At 40.3% G+C, this 26,306-nt stretch overlaps 1 protein-coding gene across 1 annotated transcript in view; it reads right to left on the bottom strand.

Annotated features, from left to right (window-relative positions):
- Positions 1-26,306, bottom strand: part of IL1RAPL2 (interleukin 1 receptor accessory protein like 2) — a 514,527-nt gene that overhangs the window by 124,594 nt on the left and 363,627 nt on the right. The window contains exon 5 of the mRNA XM_026653029.1: positions 18,044-18,118. Within this exon, the coding sequence (XP_026508814.1) occupies positions 18,044-18,118 (75 nt within the window). The remainder of the gene's footprint in view (positions 1-18,043; positions 18,119-26,306) is intronic.

Consider the following 26,306-nt stretch of genomic DNA (forward strand, 5'->3'; position numbering starts at 1 on the left):
AAAAAAAAAAAAAAAAAAAAAAAAAAGCGGCCGTGCCTCCCTAGGATTGGGCAGAATGCCGCCTCCAACAATCTGCCGCCCCAAGCACCAGCTTGCTCAGCTGGTGCCTGGAGCCAGCCCTCCTCAGGAGGTCATCTAGTCCAACCCCCTGCTCAAAGCAGGACCAATTCCCAACTAAATCATCCCAGCCAGGGCTTTGTCAAGCCTGACCTTAAAAACCTCTAAGGATGGAGATTCCACCACCTCCCTAGGTAACGCATTCCAGTGCTTCACCACCCTCCTAGTGAAATAGTGTTTCCTAATATCCAACCTAAACCTCCCCCACTGCAACTTGAGACCATTACTCGTTCTGTCATCAGGTATCACTGAGAACAGTCTAGATCCATCCTCTTTGGAACCCCCTTTCAGGTAGTTGAAAGCACTTATCAAATCCCCCCTCATTTTTCTCTTCTGCAGACTAAACAATCCCAGTTCCCTCAACTGGATGCAAAAGCTACCAGCCACCGGTACATGCCTAGTGATGTTCTAAACATTTGTTAGGAAAAAAGGACTATTTAAGGACATGATCCAAAGCCCATCTATGTCAAAGGAAAGACTCCTAATGTTTTCAGTTGTCTGTGTATGTACAGTGGTTCTCAAACTTTTGTACTGATGACCCCTTTCACATAGCAAGCCTCTGAGTGCGACCCCCCCCACACCTTATAAATTAAAACCACTTTTTTATATATATTTAACACCATTATAAATGCTGGAGGCAAAGCAGGGTTTGGGGTGGAGGCTGACAGCTCGCGACCCCCCCCCCATGTAATAACCTCATGACCCCCTGAGAGGTCCCGACCCCCAGTTTGAGAACTCCTGGTGTATGAGGTAAATACGTTTCTGGCTGCACTCTATTAGATTTTTATGCATAGTTTATATAGGGTTAATAAATGATTGATGGCTATTTCAATGGTGTTACAGACAAGCGTAGTATATGTCATAGATATAAGCACATCAGAAGAAGGTGCCATAGATAGAAGGCTATAGTAATAGGCAGCAATCTATAACTGATTAGCCATTTAAACAGCTATTAATATAAAGTGTGACCACATTTCTGAAGGGAGACTAAAGTAAGCTCAGTTAGTGGAGCTTGTGATAAATGTAAAAGCAAAGATCATAAATGGATTTAAGCCAAGAAAAAAGCCATTTACTAAAATAATAAGGTGTTTTAAATCCAAAACAGCAGCAAGAGCAATTGAGCAGTCGATAGAAAGTAATTCAGTTACCATCTGTAGGGAAAACACTTTCTCAGAAGATGGAAGAAATCTGCATGTATTCCCAGCATTCCCAACATCTCTCGATTTTATTACTAGTTTCAGGTATTTGGTGATTTTATTAAAATCCCATCTTCTGAAGACTTTTGAGAATCTCAGCTCTTTCTCTCCCTCCCCCCCACCCTTTTAAAAGGAAGTTTCTAGTCCTCATGATTATGGAGAAAAGTTTAAAAGTTGAGATCTACAAGCTCAAAAATCAAAAGGCAAATAAGATCTCAAAATGTATTTTTTAAACAAAAATCTCATGTTTTTTGACACCTGATTCATTATTTGTGGATGCCCAGGGTTGGTGATGCTGTATATCGTAAGTCAGTGTAAATGCAGCACAGTATTGTGTGGTATGCAACCACGCTACTAACAAAGGCAACTACAAGCCGGCTTGTATCACTCAATTCAGAATTAGTGTGATAACAGGGTGCACACTGTGCAAAAAGACTTCTTGGCCTCATTCCATCCTATAGTTTCCTGTGCAGGATACGTTTAAGTGACTTTTGGAAGCGCTGCAAGTTGTGAATGATGGATGAAATGAAAAATCCCTGCTCAGTGCACAGAGAAATCAAGATGATGCCTGCCAAATCCCTTCTGTGTTGCTACTTGCTACCCAGGTATTCAATATGTGACTTTGTGAAAGACGTATTCAGAAAAAGCCAGTGAGCCCAGATGCCTCAAAAATAAAAATAGAACACTCCAATAGTCTTCCAATGCTTCGGTATTATTTATTAATTTTAATTTTAATTATTTTCTGTTCCTATCTGCTGCCCTCCCTGGTCACTGTGTATTATAAACTCAATCTGTAAACATCTGCTCTGTTGGTCACTGAGTAATAGCTTAAGACTCAGTTTTTACTTCCGTGGCTGAACGTGTGCTTGCCTTGTGACAGCTAAATAGAAAACACAAAGATCTGTAGAGTGAGCACTAAACCTTCTTCTCTGGGAATTAAAAGTGAAAGTGAAAAATTGGTGGGTACATAGGTCACAAACACTGCTCAGCATGCTGACTATATTGTCTCATTGAGTATGTCTAGGCTGCAATCACCAGGTGTGATTGCAACGTGAGTTGACATACCTGAGTTAGCTTTAATCAGGTCCTGAAACAGTGACACCTTGGCGCATAGCTTTCAGGTTCTGGACATGTTTATACAGCTGCACTGAAGCATACGCTGCCATGGGTTTGCTACTGTGGTGCTCAAGCTAGCTCAGATATGTCAACTTGAGCTGAAATCAAACTTCTGACCACAGTGTAGACATACCCATTGTTTCCCCAGACTCCCCCATCTGTCTATATACTTCTCTTGTCACTTATCTTTGACTAGATTGTAAACTTTTGGGGTCTTTTGGTTCTGTGTTTGTACAATGCCTCGCACCATGGGGTCCTGGTGCATGACTGGGACTCCTACGTGCTACAGTGACACAAATATTACTAAATAATATAACTAACCAGACACTGGTTAAGGACTGTGTTTCCCCAACACCTCATTGGGAAGATTTTTGTGCAACAAAAATCAAACCCTGGGCAGTTTGGATTGGGCTCTGTATACCTGCCTAATCGCATCCTGTGAGGATGGAGGATGAAAGATTCTGGTTTTGCCCCATCCCTGTTAATGGACAATGAAGGTTGGCTTAGTAAAATCAAAACCAAACTTTAGGCTAGATGTACACTAGACACTTTTGGTGTTATAGCAACGTCAGTTGGGGGTGTGATTTTTTTTTTTGCAATAGATTTATACTGGCAAAAGCCTTAGTGTAGGCCAGAAGTAGGCAACCTGTGGGCCACGGGCCGCGTGCGGCCCATCTGGGTAATCCGCTGGCGGGCCACGAGACAGTGTTTACATCGACTGTCCGCAGGCATGGGTGCCTGCAGCTCCCAATGGCCGCAGTTTGCTGTTCCCAGCCAATGGGAACTGCGGGAAGCGGCGCAGGCCGCAGGGATGTGCTGGCTGCTGCTTCCCACAGTCCCATTGGCTGGGAACGGTGAACCGCGGCCACTGGGAGCTGCGGGTGGCTATGCCTGCGGACGGTCAATGTAAACACTGTCTCACGGCCTACCAGCAGATTACCCTGACAGGCTGCAGGTTGCCCACCACTGGTGTAGGCACAATTATACCAACATAAAAGTGCTTTTGCCAGTATAACTTATTTTGCTCACCAAAGCATTCTAAGCAATACTGACTATAACACTTTTTTTTTTTTTGTCAGCGTGAGCTGTTTTATGTTAGGAGTGTTTGCTGGTATAGCTATACTGGCAAACCTTTTTTTGCCTAGACCTGGCCTTAGGTTTAGGCTGCCATCTGACCACAGCTAGGTAAATGGCAAGTTGCAGTTACTGCTCCTAACAGGCTAAGAATTGCACATATCTGCATATCTCCCCCACTTCTCAACCCTGCCTGCTGGTTTGCATTATCCACTTGTTAAGTCTTTTCTTTTAGACTGTAAGCTCTTTGGAGCAGGCAGTGTCTCTACGTGTTTTTAATTTATAGCCTCTAGCATCCTGGCCTCTACATGCAACCCCAACACAAACATTAACCAAAACAATGGCTCCTATCTGGATTCTGGTTCATCTGAAGCTCAACAGTAAGGAGGGGTGGTGCAGAGAAAAAGTTTAGATTAATCTCCATTATTATTCTTATAGCAAGACTTCTTTCAGCTTGGATATTATTTGAGATTATATGATATGATTTTAGCTACTCCTTCATTAGTACTGCAAGGGTTTAAGTGAAGGCACAATTTGGCACTTGATGTAGATTTTATTTAGAAACTTGAAATTTCCTAAAGTGCAACATGCGGTGAAGCAAATTCCAACTTGGTCATGTGTATACAGCTCCCATCAAAGTCAAGGGGAGCCCTGTGCAAGGAAATGAAGGCAGAATTTAGCCCATCAATGACATGAGGCAAGGTTTGCTCAAAACGGTGTTATTCATTCATGCTTGTTTTATTCAGCAATACTTGGAGCACATTTACTCTAAGTGGTGGGTTCCTCAAAACACAGGGCTATTGTGCATCCCATTGAAAGGTTTTTGGACCATTCATCCTGATCTCTTTTTAAACTGGAGGCCATTTCATTCTTGAATTGTGTGATCCCACTAAATACTGCCGCAAAGCATCACAGTAACACCGATAAATGGTCTTAGATACAGTGCTGTCGGTTGTAACGTGTTACATTATAATATGGCATGGTCCACCTACTGGCAAGGTGAGGTATTTCATAACCAGGAGCAACCTGGCAAGTTTGGTATTTTAATACTAATCAACACTCAAGTTTCTCTTTCTCTCTTTTTTATTATTTTCACACCAAAATCTCCTACTACTATATTTGTTTAGAAAATTATTTTTATTACATTTTGATTGCTTTTTCCATGTATGCAAATGGGAAACCAAATTTCTTCATGAGAGACTCAGGTTGGTAGATAGCTGGGGTAGAATGTAGAACTTTTAACTCCCATCTCTAGATGGAAACTGGGTCCACAAAGCTAGCCAACAGAACCTTTGGTTAAACAAGATGCTACATACACGTAGCAAACTGGCCAGCAATTCAGGCTATTCTTAGACATAACCCACTGTTAGCAGATTAGATGTTCATTAAAAGCAGGTGGTTGTGGGAACTCATCATATTTCTCCCACCACAGATGTGGCATTCTGCTGAGTGCTCGAGTTACAGAACATCAGTTTCCTTCCCAGTTATACTTGTGTTTCATCTGATTTGATACAGGATCTAAATTAGGTTCAATAGAGTCAGCATCGGCTTTGAAAACTGGTGATTTCAATCAAAGGCGTAGTGAGGAAATAAAAGTTTATACACATGCCAGCTGTTCAGTTGCCCCCTATTTAATCTCATAATCATCTATTATTGTCTGCTAAAAAGTCAGATTCCTCGGGTTGCCTTTTTAAAAAATAAATTCTGCCAGAATTCCAGAAGGCCCAGATCCAGCATATGCTGTAAACATCAGTGGGTATTGGAACATGAACCAGCATATTTTTTCTTTTCTGTTTAGTGAATGTAGCGATCATGAAAGATGTCAAAGTGCCAATCCCAGAGACTGAAGTCCCCTGGTTACCTACCAAACAGATACAACATGGGTAGCAGAAGCAGCACATGGTTCCTTTGCTTCAACCATAACCCGGAGAGACCACGTCTAAAAATTATTTCAGTCCCCATGTCTATTTAAATCCTTGGTCTCTCTGATGAGATTGTCATCTAACACCAACAGTGGACATCTATCCACTAGGAATGTTTTTGAGTTCACCACATAATCTCACAAAGGCCACCATAAGTCATGGCCTGTAGTGACTACTTGCTACCAAACTGGCCCACTCTTGAAACTTAGGAGTAAAAAGCTCAGTAGCCCATGACCAATCCTTTGAGCTTTCTATAATTCTATTGAGGTCAAACTTAATAAACCAGGTAGCGTGTAATAAATTGTTTGACAGTTTTCACTGGGAATTAGCTATCATATTTCTAAAGTGCTCATTGCCATGGTATCTAAGTACTCTACGGATAGCATTAGGATGTGTGGGCCTTTGAGATGGGAAAGTAGGATCACAATATCCAGTTTTAAAATACCTAGAGTGGTGGAAACCTTCCAAATATTTTCACAGTCATTAAGTTTTGGGGACTTTTAGTAAATATATTTTTAGAAATTAGATGGATGGCATGTCTAAAAATGGACTTTAGTCTGTAGCACAATAAGGTAAGTAAATGCAGTACGTGCCCCACAGGAAATCAGAAAATGAGAGGTACATAAATGAAGAATATACACAACACTATTACTGTTAGAAAAGGACACCCCCTCTCTTTGTATATACTTTTTTACATTTTTGGAGGCTATTTTCCACAGTCATAGGTCACTCATTATATGTAGGAATGCCTGTTTGTGTGTGTTAATAGAACTTTTTGCAAAATACGTGGAGTTGTTACGCACTCAGCACAAACAAAGGTGTATGCATGCAGATGTGTGAACAAAATAGTTGCAGGCCTATTTGAAAGTTAGCTCAGGAAATAAGAGGTTTGCACATTACCAAAGATGATCTGTTGATCTTTCATCTGAAAAAGCTTCTAGAATATAACTTGTTTAATTTGGAATGTCTATTCTTGTGCACTACAGGTTATTTACCTGTGGATTTCCTATTTATTTCAGTGGGAAGCAATGGGGGTGTCCGTTCCCCATTACACGTGAACCCTGACATGCCTGTAGAAAATTAAGGTGTTGATAAACATGAATTCATTTGCAAATAATAGCCATAATTTCAGATAGGAGTTACACTGGGAGTGAATGTGCAGAATATCTGAACTTGGAATTTGTCAGCACCTGAATTAATGCTAAAATGGGATGCTGCCCCTTTATCACGTACAGTACTTACAATATGAATAGCAACTTGATCCCGAGTAGCATTCATTTTGCCATATAAAATTTGCAAAAGCTAAACTGCAGTCCCACAGAGAACCTCTCAGTCAATTTTCTTTGGTAAAGCTGATTTCCTAATGTGAGCTGTATAGTCTCTATAATCTGGTCTCTAAAGTGGATTTGTGGTAGAGCTGTTTGAATGAGGCAAAAACTTTTCCAGAAATATTTGTTTGCATTTAAAAAAAAATTCATTTCAGCTGTTTGCTTGGTTCTTTTCCCTTTTCCTGCATTCCCTCCCACCCCTCATACAAATTTTCTAGCAAAACACTTTTCTGCCAGGTATGTTTACTAAAACAGAAGTTGAAGGGAATATTGCCGATTATTCACTGAAAGTGGATTTCAAATTCATCAATGCAGGTATTTAAATTGGAAACCTGATTATAAAAGAGTTAACGCTTGTTCAGTCAAGGAATTTACGGTTCTACATGGCCAACGTGTCTAATCAAAACAGCAGCAATTCCCAGTTCCGCATATTGAAGATGTGCAACAAACTACTCACGAAAGAGCTACAAACCCCTAAGTATTTGTGAAAATTATTTGAAATAGATCAGGGTTTTCGCTCATTTATGCGAGGGAAATTTGTGAATAGAAAAAGAGGTGGAATTTATTGAATAGATTTGGTTAGTTAATTATTCTCTTACCTCTAGTAATTGGCTCTGGATAAATGAGCTAGGATATGTAGCATAATCATGGATGACTGAATTTTGAAAAAAAAAAAAAAAAGTCTGTAAATTCTGAACCCATAAACTATTCAGCTTGGTCAGTGAAGTATGGAAAATGCTTTGAGTTGGGAGAGAATTGTATGAAGCTTGACCAATAAAGCATGCAGCACCATTTGCAAACCATGTAATTGAGTCTGTATTAGTAAACTATGCAATTCATTGAGACCCTAGATCTGCTAAATTTAAATTGCTATTTACTTATGACATTCTGTGAGTGCTATGTGCAAGACTATCAGCAAAGTTTGCTGTTTCAGCAATAAGTGTATTGCTTAAAGGGTTAAGTGCCTGATCCTACAGATACTTACCTGTCCAAGTAAAGCTATACATGGCGTGCTCGGGGAGGAGGCGGAGCAGGGGTGAGCTGCTTCACTTCTCCCACCTCCCAGGCTTGCGGCGCCAATCAGCTTAGGTGCCGCAAGCCTGGGAGGAGGGAGAAGTGAAGCAGCGACGGTGTGCTCGGGCAGCAGACAGGGCAGGGGTGAGCTGGGGCGGGGGGTGGGGGAGGTGCCGCAGGGGGGGCGCCTCAGGGCGGAGGGGGGGAGCTTCCATGGGGGGGCGCCTCAGGACAGGGGCTCGGGGACGGGGGTGGGGGGTGGGGCGCAAGATGGAAGTTTCGCCTAGGGCGTGAAACATCCTTCCACCGGCCCTGGTTCCATTTAGATTTCATGGGACTACTCACATGTGTAAATGTATTCATCTGCTTGAAAATGCTAAAACTGGTAAACTTTTATATGGTATTAGGTATATAAAAACATACCCACTACTGCATTTATCATGAAGTTGGCCTATTAACCTAAAAATGTGCAATAGAAAGTGTAGTGTCTTCCATTGTGTTTCCATTGCTTCCTACTGTCTGTATAATTGATTTCCACTTGATATTTGGGGGCTGAAAAGGCATGTACTATATGCTTTCAATAGACAGTAAAGGTATCAGTGCTTTATAGACAAATCTCCCTTTGAGACTCTCTCATTTGTAGGCAGCATCTAAGAATAGAACAGTAAATCAATCTGGTTGTAATAGTGAAATTTCAGTTTTGTAATACAAGCAATTCACTCCTGTAAGACAAAAATAAATACGAGAGTAACTAGGACAAAGTTAAGTGTGAAAATAATCCAAATATAGACTAAATTAAACAAAAGTTTGATGGGGTTTTTTTTAACTCTTCTCTTTTAATAACAAGTCTTAAGTTGTGTCTATATAACTATGGCAACCAAGATTGTGAGTTTACAATATCCTGATTTTAATAAATAGGAATTATGTGATCACTCTTCATTTTCTGCACCGTTGTTGCCTTTGGAATAGACTATGAACTCCCATTTTCTATTCTTCATAAAGGGAAGGTTCATAAGAATGATTAATCCATATTTTAATCTTTGATATGCACTGTGGAAAAACCAGCAACAGGATGCATGGTCTAGATCTATCTCGCTATTGTATATTTCGACTGACTGATTGTTCTGACCCTTCTCTATATTTTAGTGAGTATGTAAATAAGTGGAGACGTGGAATGGCATACCCAGAAGATTGCAGAATGTTGAAAAGGTCAGAATAGTGCAGCCAGACGTTACTGTCCCGTAATATACAGAATATATGAGGCATTCACCTTCTCCCAACTCAGTCATATGACAAACATACATCAAATGGAACAACATGAATGCATTCCAGTGACAGTGTTTTTAACGAGTATGGAAAATGGTGTGAACTGCCCATTTTTATTACAACCCAGAAGCTATATTAGGGCCCTCCTAGTAGTACATACATATATTCCCCACTTTCAATTGCATAGTATCACACATATAAGTATGACAAATACACATCAGTCAAATGCATTTAAGTTTAGTTTCATGATCAGAACCTAAGAAAGATAAGGAAAAACTTGGATCAATATTTATTCCTCAATGTTCTATCTACCTACCATTTCCTACCTCCATTGCTGTAGTGTCTGAGCACCTCAGACTCCTTTGAAATAAGGAAGTATTGTCCCCATTTTGCAGATGAAGAACTGAGGCACCCGGTAGATTAAGTGGCTTGCCCAAAGGCACACACAAAGTCTGTGGCGGAGTGAGGAATACAGCTGTTTTCCAGGAGTCCCATTCCAGCATCCTTCCCACTAGACCATCCTTTCTGCTTCTAGTCTTGTGGCCTGGACTTCCCTTTTCTGGAGGAAATACGACTTGGAACAATCCAAATGCGATAAATATTGCAAAGAAATGGTGGGTGGAGTAGTGTGTTTATTGAAGTCAATGACAGTTTTGTCTGACCGAGGATATGTAGGTACACACGCTGGTCATTTGGACAAAGTTGCCATTGGCTTCAAAGTGAACTTTGCAGAAGATGTGCAAGTTCAGTCCCATGAGGTTTACAATCCATTTGTAAACCTCTATGGAAATGTTAGCCATTATAAACTCAGTTGCTTTTACTTCAAGAATTTTACATTGTGGTAGTGCAGATAAGAAAGAAAATAAAAGAGATCTGACTAAAGTTTTAAGACACCTCTATGGCAAATTTTGTCTTAAAGGATATTTGTCTGGTATCAATGGATATTGTGCCATAAAAATAAACAGTATAAAATCATTGTGTCCTCAGAGTTGTACGTTAAGAAGCCTGATGCAAAACTCAATGAAGAATACAAAATACTTCAACAGAAGCACAGCAGTAATGAAATATGTAAGTATAGAGTAGGTCAACTTCTGCTCTCTGATATCTTAGTGAAAATCTCATGGATGTCTAGGGCATTAACCACATAGGACAGACAGCAGAATTTGGCCCAGTGTCCCCAAATCAGTCAAACTGTCACAAATATCAGCAGCCAAACTCTATTCTCGGTTACCTCTGCACATATCTGGATTAATCATACTGAAATTGATAGTTACTGTGGATTAAACCACCCTAATGGCAGAATCTGGCATCTAGTTCTAAATGTAGCATTTTGGCTTTATCCCTGGGAAAAGCTATTAATGAACCAAATTAGCATTAAAGCATTAGCTGTAATACACGGAGTACTTAGGGAACTTTTTCTAAAGTTAAACGTCAGACAATGTGTCTCTAATATTCCATACAGATTAGTACAAAAGCTATTGTAATAGATGCAAATCTTACCTCCCCTTGTGGAGGCATGCATGGCCTGGAAAACAGTGAAACTTCTGCATTTCTGCTGCAAAGCAGATGCATGCTACAGAGAGCCCATACACAGGGACTCTCTACACACCACTCCCTGTGGAGAACTGCTCCTTAATAGCTTTCTTCCCTAGAAGTATGGAGAGCTAGTGGTACTGCAGCTTCATGGATCCACTGTCCTAAACGGTTGGACAGGAGATGTGGAATCATGGTAGACAGTAAACTTTCAAGGTGGTAGACATAGCAATGGGATGTAGGCTCCATAGTTGTTCTGTATCTGGGATATGGTTTGGTGCAAGATTCTGTCCCCACTATGCACCTAGGCATTTGCTCAGACTTTGCATAAGGAAAAAAGAATTTAAGACATTGAAGAATCGTTCTTAGCCCGGTTTGTGGAATACATAATGCATTCCGTTTAATGATGAAGACTATGGCTGTGGAGTAAATTACAATGCCCACCATCAAATATTATTGAGTATTACTAAAGGAGGATGGGTATCTACAAGGTAGACTGGCAGGAAAGATTCTGCTACCTATAAAATGTTATTGGTTCAACTACAAAACTAACATTATAGGTAGCATGTTTTCCAATAGTAAGATACAGAATGCTTTTTATATTATATACAGTAGGCGGGGCTGGAATTACCCAACAATTCCCATAATAAAACATTGTTTTCAATTGCTTATAAAACTTTGCCAAACGAAGTGTTTGGGCTGAAATCTTCAGCTTCAGGCTGAAATTTTCTCAAAACAGTTCAGCCATCTCAGAGGACGAGTCTAGGGGAAAATACATTGTTTTACCCATGTTAAAGTCTGATGACTGTTGCCTTGAAAAGCGCTCGTGCCCCCATGCTTTGGAGCAAGGATTTGAAATTTGGCAGGGTGAGATCAGGAATACGCTTTTGCCATTGCTGTGAAAAACTGCCCAGATTTGATCACGTTATAAGCACTTGAAAAAAATCACAGTTCACACATGCTCTGTGGGAACGTCTTAGATTTTAGCAGCTCAGTTCCCCAGTTTGGGGGATGTTCCAGTTTGGGGCTCAGCAGGACTACCCCTGCAAATGTGGCTCTGGGCTTCTGTAAGCTATGCCAGGTCAGGGTCCCGGCATCTGAACTGACAGCAGGGAACTTCTCTCTCCTGTGCTCTTCATGAACCCTCCTCCTGGGCCCAGCCTACTTGGAGAAAGAAGCTACTTTATACTTAAGGCAGTTGAATGCTGCCCCGGAGAACTGGAGTCTATCCTTGCCTCTGTCACAGAGTTCCTGTGTGATGCTAGTTAAGTCACTTAAACCAAACTTTTCACAGGCCATCACTACTATGTGTTTCTTATGGGGATGCCACATGTTGAACAATGAGGATAAAACAAAACAGTGAGTAGCTGCTCATTAAGTGTGCATCCCATTCTGTGCACTGAATAAGGCAAGAGTCCCATGGGAAAATATATATATAATCATGTATGATAATGCATACGCACAAGCTGGCCAAATTAAGGTTGTTCAGGCAACCTTAATTCTGGCATTTCCTAACTTTTCAGTGTTTGACTTTGCAACCTTAATAGTCTTTTAATGTTGTTTTTTGGTGCATTTATATTGCATACACATGTGCACACACATACTCCTCTTGAAAACTCATCTTTCCTATTGCTTGTTTTAAAGCTTAGGATTTCTATATTATTTTTTTTGTTCAGGAAACACCGTCATATTGCATCAAGACTCTTCTCAATACTCCCATCCTTAAAAGTGAATTGAATTAAGACTTTGTCAGTTGACTGGTAATAAGATAAACATTAGCAAACGACAACCCATTGCTGCTGTTCTTCCATTGGCAGCTTTTTGCATAAAATTAACATCCTTGGAAGAGCTCACAGAAATTTAGAATGAAAAAAGGTCTAAAATAAAATTCAGGACCCTGGACAGTAAATTTAGCTTAATCTTATTTTACACGTCAGCATGTGCATAAATTTTGCTATCCTATAGAGCTCCTTCCAATCAGAGCTTCAAGTAAATGGGAGTTTTAATTATTATTTTACCATCTCTACCTGATTCCCACATCTCTCAGCAGTTACCATATCTTTGCATATTCCCTTTCACTTATTTTACAGTGTCCTTGATTGATCTGCTTAACAATCAGTCCCAGGATATTTCACAGCTACAGCTCACAGAGGAAAATTTTTTTTCTAAACAGCTAGGCAGTAAAAAATGAGAATGCTCAAATAGAAGGTGTTTTTCTCAATACCTCTGAAAACAAGAAAACTACCATGAACCCTGGCAAGGTAAATCCCTTGACACTTCCCTTGTTTGGAAAATGAATTAACCGAGAAATTTGCCCTTCTTAAAGTAATGCTTATGTCACCCTTTTTACTATATTTCTCAGATCAAAGCAAATATATATTTTTAAAACCAGATGATACATAAATGATGGATTCAATTACTATACACACTGACATGCAAACATTCATTTCAATTACACCTAATTCTAACTAAATATCCATAAAGAGGAGATTTTACCTAAAATTAATTGTAATAAAGGCCAAGGAATTAACAGCACAGAAAATCTCTAGTTCTGTTGGCATGTGGCATTTTCAGATCTTTAGCTCCTCTAAGGAATATGTAATTCTAAGTAGAGCTGGGTGAACTTTTTTCAGACAAATGGTTTATTTAACAGCTTAAACAGGAGAAACGGAGAGCAGCCTATCCAAAAATGGCCTATACCCTGCAGGTTAAGATGCTCACCTGGCAGGGGGAAAATCTGAGTTCCAGTCCCTGCTCTGGAGTAGAGATTCACACCTGGGTCTCCCACATCCCAGGCAACTGCCCTAACTGCTGGGGTAAAGATTAGAAAGCAAGAGTTAGACACACAGACCTCACCTACTGGGCTAAAGGTTTAAGGCATGGGCCACACACACAGACACACGGTTTGCTGGTCCAAAGTAGACATTGCTTACGAATTCCAAAGCATTTACCGATGTGAATAGTTTTTTCTGATTTTGCAGTTTGCTGCCTGAAACAGAAAAATCAATTATTCACCCAGCTCTAATTGTCAGGCATCAGCCCCAGCAGTAGTTAGAGGAGTCTAGGAGCTGCTCTATTATAACCTAGCTAGTATGGCCCCTTTGGGGCCATTGTCTAGCAGAGAATTAGAGCACAGCTTTGCTTCACCCCTTCTCTGAACACATCCTTGATATGCCCCCTACACCAGGGTGCGGGCACCAGCCCGCTAGGCTAATTTTACGCTTGTTAAGACTCTCCCACCCCCATACTGGGGGAATTCTCCACTGTCTTGCCACAGGCAGATCATGGCTCTTTGTACGGCATGAACGGTGCAAAGGTTCTCTTGCCTGATCCGGCTCCTAACTCAAAGTCATCTGGCCGCCTAGAATTGATGCAGTGAGGATGATCTTCAGATTCATAGTCTCAGCATGTTGAGCCAGTAAACAAAGTTCCATATAGGGTGACCAGAAAGCAAGTGTGAAAAATCAGGACAGGGGATGGGGAGTAATAGGAGCCTATATAAGAAAAAGACCCAAAAATCGGGACTGTCCCTATAAAATCAGGACATCTGGTCACCTTGTTCCATAGGAAAGGGGAGGGGGAAATAATTTGTAAATACAGTTAGCAAAGTACTGTACCAACAGTTTGTCACAAGATTGATAGCACAGCATGCTTCACTTACAGTTGCCACAGTCACACATTTAGAAAATGACAAATTATCCTGGCCTGCTTCCAAAAGAAGTGGATTTTTATTCCGATGGTCTGAACAGTCATATTCAGATCTTTAAAACCGATTGAATCAGAACCTGAAGCTTTGAGGTGTTCACATCTCCCTGTTTTGATTTTTAAAAAAATACACTAGGAATTCTGCAACAAGTAGTGGACAATTTAGGCTAAATAAGGTCCAACAAAGAAGCAGCCATATTTTGCGGCAGAAGTAAATGCGCAGTGTAGAAAGCAAGAATCTTAAAGCATGTTACAAACTTTATCCTCAGAATCCTCCAAGAGGTATTAACACATTTTCTAGGTCAGAAAATTATGTCTGACAGGAGTTATGTCACTTGACTAAGGTCACTATCAAATCACTGGTAGATCGGGAAAATTTTTTTGATTCCTAATCATCTGCAGAAGCTACAAGGCCACACCTTCTCCTGAGAAATACAGGACAATATGGCCAGATTCAACTGATTGCAGGGCTAGTCATCTGACATAAGGATGAATATATATTTGTTCAAAAATCTTGAACAAATATTCTGCCAGCTTTAACATTTAGCTTTAATCTATTGGAAAGCCTTGAATGATCCTCATTAGGAAACAGTTAAGACTATTAGAGGAAACTCAAGTATTTGAAGAACTAATCTTTAAAATATAATGTCAATGTATAGAAGGGTTAAGTCTGCTGCATATTCTATAATGAGATTGTGATTCACAAATCCTTCCAAAATCCATAATGCTTATGAATATTAAAATCAAAAATTCTGGATGAAAATGAGCAAGCAAAGCAAGCAATTAAATCAATCTATTGTACTTCCCTTCTAGTTTTATCCAGGGCTGAAATTATTGTCTGGTTTAGCAAAGTGTCTTGGATAATTAAATTGTTTTGAACTATCACACTCATCCTCTGTGATGCTCTCTGGTCCTCTTGTCATCTCTCTGTCTTGCTCACTCTCCCCAGCAGAGACAAACAGAGAAAACAAGTGGGTAGCAATTTGTAGTTTCTGCTTCCATCTGAACTTGACAGGGCTGTTTTGATCTTGTTAAATTCCAAAGCATGGAAAAAGGAAAAAAAAAAATCACACACCTTAAGAAGAAACAAGACATGCTCTTGGGCTTATTTGAAGCCGGAAGGAACTCTTTTATCTATTGTCAATAAGAATCGTGCAAACCCACTTTCATTTGAATCTTCTTATAGTAGAGAAAGCTAAGAGGTGAGTACTGAAGTTGGCAATTAGGTCACATAAGATATTGTCTGTGGTCAGGCCACTAACTGCTCTTAAAAAATCCTGTGTAAATGTTGAGATTTATAGGGATACTATCAACTTAAATGTTGGATATAGGAAATATTAACTGCTATTCTCCTGGGCCTACAGAGAGAAGACAACTAAAGATTCATTTGGCAATGGAATGCTAAATTGGTCTTTCTATTAAAGTGGCCACGTTAATGGAGTGAATGTAGATTCTTTGGTATGTAGTAGCATTTTAATATTTGCCTGACTATTTAAAGGGCATACACAAATTGGATGCACAGGTTAATCTCCTGGGTTTATTGACATTGTAAAATTAGGATGATTTTGAATAGAATATTTATGTTGATTTCTAATAAAAATATATTAGAACACACACTGTTGGTACCTGTAGGCAACATTTTAAGACAGGCAAATAAACAAATTAAAACCAGCAGCTACCCCACTCCTGTCCACAACTCTCACCAGAACTCTCCACCCAATGCCTCTTTCAAGCTCCGTGATATAGAGAAAAATGTGTTGTGCTCTGAAGGTCAACAAACCCTTCCACACCAAGTGTGTGTGTGGCGGGGGGAGGTTCTCACTGAGAATTCTCTACTCCCAGCTCCTTGCCTTTTAAATCAAGGTGGGTACAGCTGGAAGAACGCCACTCGGTACTTTAGAACTATATTTAGGGTACTGTTACCTTATAAACATTAATCTTTCAGCATATTATGAAAGTTTAGAAACAATAACCAAACGTATCACTGCGTCAGCAAGAAAGTGCTGCATGTAAATTCCTAGATCCTAGGGGACAACTAATGGATTATACTATGGGACAAAAAAATGCAAGGACTTTTATTTCCCTCTAGAGATATTCTGAAATCCTATTACTGCAACATATCTCCCAGGGGTAGGAGATTTTTTTGTATCAACACTTTTTACTAGTAGAAAAAAATAGTTTCGTATGGGGAACCGGTCAAAGAAATATTCTGCAGGGGCTAGATATGTAAGATGAGGTGGGGGGAATTGAGGTTAGAAAGAAAGATCCAATAAGAGTATAGGAAACAAGGATGTGCATGTTTTGTATTACTTTGTTTCACTGATGTACTTGGGGACATTTCATTAACCTCAAAGGATTCATTAATTCTGGGTTTTTTTTTCAAAAAAGTAAAATCTATGAGCTTAATTAATGGAACTGAATTGGCATTCAGTTTGCTGGGATGATCCAAAGCCCATGTCAGTGGGTGTCTTGACAGTGAGCTTTGGATGATGCCCTTTGAACCTGTGTGTGTGTGTGTGTGTTTGTTTTCATCACTAAGGATCTAATTCTATCATCAGACACATGCACACAAATCCGAATGAAGATCATTGGAGTATCCGTATCTGAGGGCAGGATTTGGCCTTGGGTACTTTAGGCAGAATTCACTGTTGCCTTCTCTCTAGCAATCCTTACAAACCGTTGAAAGCTAATTTTTAAGATGAATTCAGGTCACAAACGATTCACATTATTGTCCACAACTTAGCAGACAATCCAATTCAAGGACCAAAGTTCCATTCAATGGGACTTAAACACATGCTTAAGTGCTTTGTGTAAAAGGGACGCACTTAAGCACAAGCCTGAAGTTAACTTTACTGAATTGGGACTTAGAACAGTAGGTTTACATTAAAAACGTATGGCCCTATCACACTGGTATCTGTGCAACACAATCTAACAATCTCAAACCATGATCCTACTTCCTTTTATAATTGTGTAAATCTGGATTCAGTGGTCTTGTTCCAGTGTAAACCTAGGGTCAGGCAATAGGAGATGGAAAATAACTTAACTTAAGCATGATGAGGCTAACAATCTGTCACAACAAATGCTTCTTTTATAACTTAAACCCACATACTTCAATCCTTAATAGTATTTGCAATTCCAGACCTCAACATAAGGAATGTTTCCACCCTGACAAGACTTCCACCAGAACTTCAAAATCCCGCTATTACCCACAGCAACAATGTGGCCCACAGCTAACTACTCTCAAAAAGGTCACTTTGCAGAACTCTCTTATAAAGTTTCTTCCTATACCACAAGTGTCTGTGGCTGATTAAGATTCAGACACATTCAGGCTAGCAGGAGAAAACGTAAGAGACAGACAAAAGAATACAAACGTTTTCATCAAAGAACCGTGTCAATAAACAATGCATTCTTTCCCTTTATCTTTTAAAGGTTCACCCTCCTGTATTTTATTAAAATATTTGTCTCCTATGCACGGTGAACATTGACTGACCAGCGCAGGCACCAATGAAGGCATCCATTAATTTATCAATCACCCACTCAAAAGAGCGGCAGCCCTGCATATTTAATACTCAGGGTAACCAATTAGTATTGCCATTCCTTGAAGCTACACAAACTCATTTCCTTAAACTGCTGTTGCAGTAAATTCTACCATTATAAATGAGAAGCAGCAAATTGATTTGCATGTAATAACAGTGGCAATAAACCTTTCAATTTTTCCCATCTGTTAACAGAACTGATATTTAGGCTCTATTATTCCCAGAAGGGGACTTACCCAGCTGGACATCTATGACACTCGGCTGGTTCTCCACGGGGAACAATGGTTTTGGAGGTTTGTCGGTGAGCAAAGCTAGAAAATGAGAACAAGTAATGGAAAAATTGAGACAAATTACAATTAGAGGAAGATTCTGTCACACAGAAGCTACTGAGTATTTGCAGACTTGATGACGTGTAAACATTTATTACACAACGTTGCTGCTTGGCTGTTATGCAGCAACGATACAGTATCAATTCCCTAGCAGGCTTAGTGGCCAATTGATTCAGTGGAAGCAGTTACGTTTTAAAATATGATACAATAAATTGACTCCTGTCTGGGGGGTGTCGTCTTCCTTTTGTTGGATAATAATAAACTGAACAGAATGAATTTCCTTTAAGAGTTTTAGGTCCTCATCTTGTAAAGTCTAATACACATGCCTAACTTTTTAGTGAGACCACTCCCAGTGTGTAACGAATTGGATTGCTCACAGGTGTAGAAGTGACCACGTTTAAGGCCTGGCCTATTCTTAAAAGTTTAGGTTGATGGAGCTACCTTGGCAGTGCTTAATTTGTAATGAAAGAGGTGCCAGAGCTCAAGCAATTGGGTGCCGAGACTCAAGAAATGTTTTTATATTCATAACTGATGCAGCAAGCCCATAGGTGGCAGGGCTATGAACTGCTAAGCCTAAAGGCGCCAGGGCTCAGCCCTGGCACAAATTAAGCACTGTACCTTGGTCAGCAGTATGAAAAGAATCCACACACCTGACTGATGGGACTCTGCCGATCTAGCTCCCAGTGTGTAGACACAGTTATGTCAATGAAAAAGAATGCTTCTGCCAAGATAGCTACTGTCGTTTGTGGAGGTGGTGTTCCTACACAGACAGAAAACCCCCTTCCATTGGCGTAGGCTGAGTCTACCCTAGGGGGTTATGCTGTCATGGCTACGGTTCTGCAGGACTGGAGCCCTTAGGTCCTGATTCAAAGTTCATTGAAGTCAATGGAAAGACTCCCAGTGATTTTAATGGGCTTTGGATCTGGACCTAAGTATCATTTTGTCAATGTAACACTGATGTGTGTGTGTGTGTGTGTGTGTGTGTGTGTGTGTGTGTGTAAAAGAGACATTTGCTATTACAAATTAGGTGGCTTTTCTTTATGGAACGATAGGGTATATAGGGAAGTCAGCAAGTATAGAACACAGGGCAGCTGTACCTGTATTTTAATTTTGATAAATAATAATGCAGAACGTATGTATGTTAGGAGACCTATACTGCCCCCTCCTTTTTATATTTCTTACGTTTTACATTTTTAAGGGAATTTACATTTCCCCCCCTTTCTGAAGATATATTGCGATGCCCAATTCCAGAATGAAAATCAAAAGTGACAGAATGGAGCTCAGTCATAGAAATCATAGGCAAAGGACTGGGAGTCAGGAGTCCTGGTGCTGCCTCACTTAATCTGGGGTGCAGAGTCAGTCTCTGTGCCTCAATTTCTGCATCTGTAAACTGCTATTTTCCCTGTCTGTAAAGCATTCTGAGATGCACAATGAAAAGCATTACACTAGTGTTAGATATTAATATTATATAATAAACATCATAAATAATGTTTCCCCCATTACATAATCTGTTTCTTTCTGTTCCTTCTACTTTGGACTGCTATGTACTGGTCTGATCATTCAGAGTCCCTTTCACCTGTCAATCCTGACTATTAACACTTCAGATTTACCTGCCCTCTGAATGACGTATTCTTCCCAAACAAATGATGTCATGGCAGAGCAAACATGTAAGAGGTGCCCTCTACAGTCAATGCTGGCAGAGGCGTAGCGAGCACCCTCCGTACCCTCCGACCGGAGGGGGCCCCGCAAAGAAGGGGGCCCCTAAAAGTGGCAAAATAAATACCGCATTCCAGTTTCTGCATTGTAAGGGGCCCCGCCCGGACATATGTTCGGAGGGGGCCACGTTCTTTGTTGCTACGGCCCTGAATGCTGGTGTTGATCATTAGAAACAGGCATTTTCCCCTCTAGAGGGTTTTTAAACCTCCTCCTACCACAGCCTGTCTCTGTGGGTATTTCAGTGGAAAGCACAGCTACAGACAATGGTTGTGATCCAGATCCCGAGTGCCTTCACTATGGAGCTCACCACCCTCCAACCCCATTGGTTTGAAGAGTCACTGAACTGAAATATTTAGATGTTTCCAAAACAAATTTGTTTTTACCACAAGAATTCACTGAAATTGACCTGAATTTGCTAGTTGTTTTGGTTGACCTGAATCTGCATTTTTTTTTTTGCACAAAAAGTCTCACCCAGCTCTCATGGTAGACCCCACGCTATGAGCTAAATGGTTTCCTAACACTCAGGCAGAGCAGCCTCCAAATCGCTTAGCTATACAGATAAATAGAGGTTCGGGAGAAGAGGACAATGATAGGGAGTTGTGTTGTAAGAGAGGTGGCAGACAATACTTTCCCACTGCAGGCACTATATTTTTCATTCAGTGATTGTTAGGATTTCCTCTCTTCTTATACTTCAATTCCTCTCTTGAAATTGTCAATAAATAATAAGTTAGAAACAGTTAAGAACCACTGACCCAGAAGTACATAAAATGAAATGTAATCTGCTATCAATCATAAAAAAATTATCTTGTGAAATTCTCTGCTGGTGTCCCTTAGTTTACTGTAAAGATTAGATGTGCTCCCTAGCATTTGCTGGGAGGGTACCTCATCACTAGAGACACAAGCTGATAAAATTGTTTTTCTGCACTTTTGGTTTAGTTTCTTTATTGGTTCTTGTTCGTGCTAGATAGACTCACTGGAAAGAGGCAGAAGGAAGCAATTGTTAAAGGAATAGGAAGAATACAACAGCACTCCGACTACAGAAGGTTCAGCTGAGGTCACCAGCCTCTGAAAACAATGATCCTTCTAGGAGAACCATAGCAAATACATTGTTACCCAGGAGGAATGGTTCCCTCTCACTCCCACACCAGGCTGTTGGCTTGTGCCTGAAAGTCTGTAGCACCAAGTATATTCAGTGTCAAAGTAACAGGAGTTAAAGAGAAGTTGTTTTTGGTTGCAGTCTCTATAAGGACCTGTTCCAAAGCCCACTGAAGTCAGTGCAAAGCTCCTGGCTCCAATGACACTTTGGTACAGGCCTTAAGGGTTTGATCCTGCCAGTTTCTGAGCACTCACAGAATTGAGGCCTAGGTGCAGAGCGATGGCTCATTTCTCAATCTATATTTCATTCTACCCTCTGGAAAAAAAAAGTCAGACTAAATTGCCATTTATTAGCATATTTTGACGGGTTTATGTCCAAGGGGTAATTTACGTGACCTCAGAATGTGATCCGTTGAGCCATATTCATTGCTGGTATCAAGCTATTGAAATCAGTGGATTTACACCATGGTTGAATTTGCCCCCTTATGTTTTGAGAATAGTGTTACTACAGTAGTTGTCCCCATTTTGTCTATTATCCTCACTTAGTTTCTGTGTAGGTTTTCTAGCTTGCATTGCTACCTTTAGGCTTCCCTTCCATTAGTGCTTTTCATCTCTGGTACCAAATGGCGTTTTAACTTCCTGTGCCCCATAGGCTTTTGAGTACATTTGTTGTTCTAGTCGCACACATGCCGTTCCAATGTGTTTTGGCTTTGTTTTAGTTTATGTTCACTCCCTCTCTCTCTCTCTTCCCTCTCCGCACCCCTTCCCCCCCCCATTGAAATGAGTTGAGCTTCTCTTTTTCTTGCTGAGTTAAAACTGCAGTGTCTCTGAATCCTGGTTTAATGTGTTCATGTGGGTTACATATTTAAACTGTGGTGTTTTTCCATATTGCTCTGAGAGGATAATCATTATAATGAACCAGAAATGTGTCCGATAGCTTTTTGTAGGCACTGAAGTGGCCAAAAGGGATTTTCAGAATAATAGTGTAGAGGAATGCCGGAACGTACATGTTACAAGTGTATACAGAACTGAAGATCTAGTCTCATTTTAAGGGACTAGCATCCATTTATATATTTGACCTTTGAAAATTGCTTTTAGGCTTTTTCAACCAATAAGATAGTACAACGTTTCCTTGGCTGCAAGGACTTCTCATATAAAGCTTATGATCTCTGCTCCTGACACAAATCCATAAACACCACTTCCTCATTTCAGATATACCTCATTCTCTGAGCAATTTCTTTAATTCCCTCAACAGCTTTATAGAGGAAAGCTGCTCTGATTTCTATCCTTTCTTAAAGGGGAAACAAAAAAGTCAGGGCACTTAATAAACCAACATATCTTTAATGTACCACACAGTATTTTGTGCCTTCACCTAATCCTTTCTACGACTCCCACCAATCCACTTTATGTAAACCAACTATATGCATGACAAACATGCTTCCTATTATTAAACATACTGCTATTCAACTTACTCCTATTCCTCTGTCAAAAAATATGAAGATAACCCTCATTAATTGTCACTGGAGGGGCTTGGGTAGTACTGCCTCTATCTTCTTAACCCCCTATGAATGTCACATGCCCCTGGGTTGCCTGGGGCAACATCATTCATGGTAAAGCCATTGCAAGGAATATAGTATAATTCCCAGATGCATACATTCATAGGGCCATATGGTTCTCCTTTAGTGAGATGCTATCTCTGGTAAGACATCACACAAATTAAGGAGCTCATTTGCCTTTACTTAACATTCTGAAATTTTATCCTGAGAATAAGACAGAATTATTTTCCCTGAAATCGTTTATGCAAATGTAGGTTTTACAATGTATAATGAGCAATGAGGATGAGGGTTGAATGTAGTGTCCTTTCTTGATGGCACAGTCAACTCACCATTGACATTACCCGGGGCATAGCTTAAAGTCACAGGTGCCTGATGTTAAGCTCTGGAAGCAAATTTCTTTACCAAGAGGCACCTGGTAATGTGTCCGTCTTCCCTCAGAGTTTGGTGGACATGCCCCAAGGCTGTTTAGTGGTTTACTTACTAGGAGGTTGTTTGAAGTGCTGTTTCCTCCCATATTTATTTTCACTCCTGTTTGATAGCAACACCTGGACTTTTAAATAATAATAAACTCAAGTATGATTTCAATTGTACATGACACAGGATTCTTCTTTAGAGGACTGAGTATCTCTTGCACAAAGCTGCACATAGGTATAATACTTTGTCCTGCAATGAATGCAGAGGACTGGACTAGATGATCTCTTGAGGTCCCTTCCAGTCCTGTGATTCTATAGGTATAACTTTTTGCATAGCTTGCAGAAACCTTACACGGTGAGATCTTTCTTGGGAGCCCAGGTTATTTTTATTTCCTGTTTCCTTCACTTTATGCAATCAACTCTTAATTCTTTTCTTATGGCCACAAAACATGTTGTCGTCAGAGACGGAGCACAGTCAAGCATTGAAAGCACTGGACCAACAAGCAGGAGATATGGGCTTTGTTCCTGGCTCTGCAAATGAATTAGTGAGTGAGCTTTGGGAAGTCAGAATCTCTGTGCTCATCAAATGGGGATGATAATATTTAGCCAGCTGAATTTCTCTTTGGCGAGAAAGGAGAGTCTGATGATTAAGGCACTGGGCTGGGATACAGGAGGTCTGAGTTCAATTCCCAGCTGTGCCACAGACTTCTGTGTAAACCACGAGTAAACAGTTTAGGGTGAAGTCCTGACCCTGTTGAAGTCAATGGCAAAACTCTGGTTGATTACAACAGATCCAGGATTTCACCCCCTGATCTCCCTGTGCCTCCCATCTGTATAAAGGAAATAATGGTCTGTCTTTTCTATTTAGATTGTAAACTTTTTGGGGCAGCCACTTTGTATGTGTATTTACTGTGCCTAAGCAATGGAGCCTTGATCTCAACTGGGGCCTCTAGTCTCTCCTGTAATACAAATAAATAGTAATGACTGCACAGAGATAGATTCATTTCATTACTGTTTGTAAAGCAGGACACTCAGATGGGAAGTGCTAAAATAAAGAGGATTTGGAAATTCTGGGTTAGCATTTCAATGGATGCAGTGAACAGCTGGACATAGGGTACAGAGAATGGGGTCCTTTTAATACTCCATTTGATTTATAGTAATGAGCCTTTTCTTCAGACTACTTCTTTTCTACCATAATTGGTCATAAAAACAATGATCCCCGGTGTCTCATTCCTTCATCCATATTGAGAGGGATTATTTTCTCAATATCACACTATTCAGATAATGTAAAGGTGACATCTACTCAAAGTCAATCAGTGTAACACAGAACTGCTGCAATAGTATGATTCAGCCTGAAGCGAACAACTTTCCTTGTCACAAACCTGTTCTCAAACACAGTTCTACCACGAGAGGGGGATTGTGCTTTAGAAAAGGAGACAGGCAAATTTCAGGAGAGGCCAATTACCTGGAGCCACATGGTGCAACAGTGAGAAGAAATGCGGAACAATGATTGGAGCAGGCCTTTCAGGAAACGGTGAAGTTGAGACACATATTATAAGTTCCAAGTGTATAATGGGGCTCACTGATGGGGAAATTCCCCCATAGATATTAATACCAATATTCAGCTGGTTTAGTAAGGAGCGATATCGGACAGCAGTCCAGACAGTAATTGGAGGGGACCTTTACAAATGCTCCAATAACAGTTTTTTTCAGAAGCAAGTACACAAAACCATTTGCTAGGGAGGATGGCTCTGGGCTAAATAGACTGAATCCACATACCTCAGAGTAGGCTCCGCATCAACCTTCCAGGACATTATAAAGCATTCTTTAGATCAGCAAGGGAGGCACTTTCCACAAACACTGACTTTACTGGAAGTGTTTAATTTCCCTATTAAATTAGTGTGGAGTCCATTCATTTATGTAGAAATTCCTCCATAAGTACTAATGCTAAGCTATTATTTATACAGAACCATAAGCACACATGTATAAGAGACAACTTTGTTGAACAAATAGCATTTCTCCTGTGTGGAAGAGCTTAGGTTACAGTCATCCTTATGAAACTGTTCTCTGAATTGGTAAGGAAGATCCATGCTTTCCTAAATCCGGACAAATTTAATCTGATGTATTTCAAAGAAAAACATTGCAAAGAAAAGTCATATTGCATCAGAATCAATTAAATGTCAACTATCTAGCAATTAATTATCTGGCACAATCTGCATTTTATTTTGTGGTTAAAATGAGCAAATTCAGGTTGTAGGGCCTGACTGTGCTCTCATTTATGTCCGTGTAAATCAGGAATCTCTCTGTGAAAGTCAGTGAAGTTATGCCAGTGGAGAACCAGTGCGCAAACAGAATGAGGCTCATCCATTGAGATCGGATGCTTAAGACTTGAAGACCCCCATCCTGGAAGTGACTTAATGGAATACTTTGTAGAACAAAGGTTTCTAAAAATGTATTTAAAGGAAGGAATTTCTCATTGGGGTGGGACATGTTCAGATCTTGTCCCCCCACCCCTTTTACTGCTGCTGCTGCTTTCTACTGATAGATGTGATGAACACCAATAACTACATTTGGCAGTCTGTTGTATTGCCATGAAGGCTTCTGCTGAGATGAGTATTTGTAAATGTAATTGAAAATGAAGAAAGGATAAATTATCTGGATATGTAGCAGAATGAGGGGAAGCAAGAGAAAAATGCTTCATTTCTTCTAGGAGACAATTAAATGCCAACTTTCTTAAATCAAGGGACCTGGCACTTTCCCACCATTAATTAACATAAAGCATCCATTACCATTCAGTCAAGAATCTGGAATACCTTCTGACAGCAGATCTGGTCTGTTTGAATAGCATCCTCTGGAGAAAATAATGGCATGCCAAATCCTTGATAGGAAACTAACTCATACCCCAAATCAATCTTTTGTTCACTCCTCGGTCAAATACACATGGCTTCGATCTATTCGTGGCATCTAAAGTCTTGGCAGTGATGTTATAACATTCATACCATAGATGAATATGGAACTATGTGCAAAATGATACATCAGTGTGCTAACAAGACATCACCTGTTGCTAAGTGAAGCACAGCATTATGCCACTTGGAAAATGTGCACCTAATTCCCGTAGGTTCCATTGAAAATCCCACCATGTGCCAGCAGATTTCTTCATGACTGAAACAATAATCCATTTCAGACCTGATTTCTCCACTGCTTTGTATTGTGTGTTGTAATTTGGCACTTATGCATAAGTGCCAAGTGCACAGTGGGTGCACGATGGTCCCAGGACAGCTAACTTGTTGCCTGACATATCTGGAATTTGAACCAGGACCACCAGAGCTAAAAAGCATGAGCTGCTGCAGCTTGTTCTAAAGAACCAAAGCTTGCTAGTTCTGGCTGTAA

Source organism: Terrapene carolina, unplaced genomic scaffold (genome assembly GCF_002925995.2).
Source record: "Terrapene carolina triunguis isolate 2854851 unplaced genomic scaffold, T_m_triunguis-2.0 Scaffold131, whole genome shotgun sequence".
NCBI classification, from domain to species: Eukaryota; Metazoa; Chordata; order Testudines; family Emydidae; genus Terrapene; species Terrapene triunguis.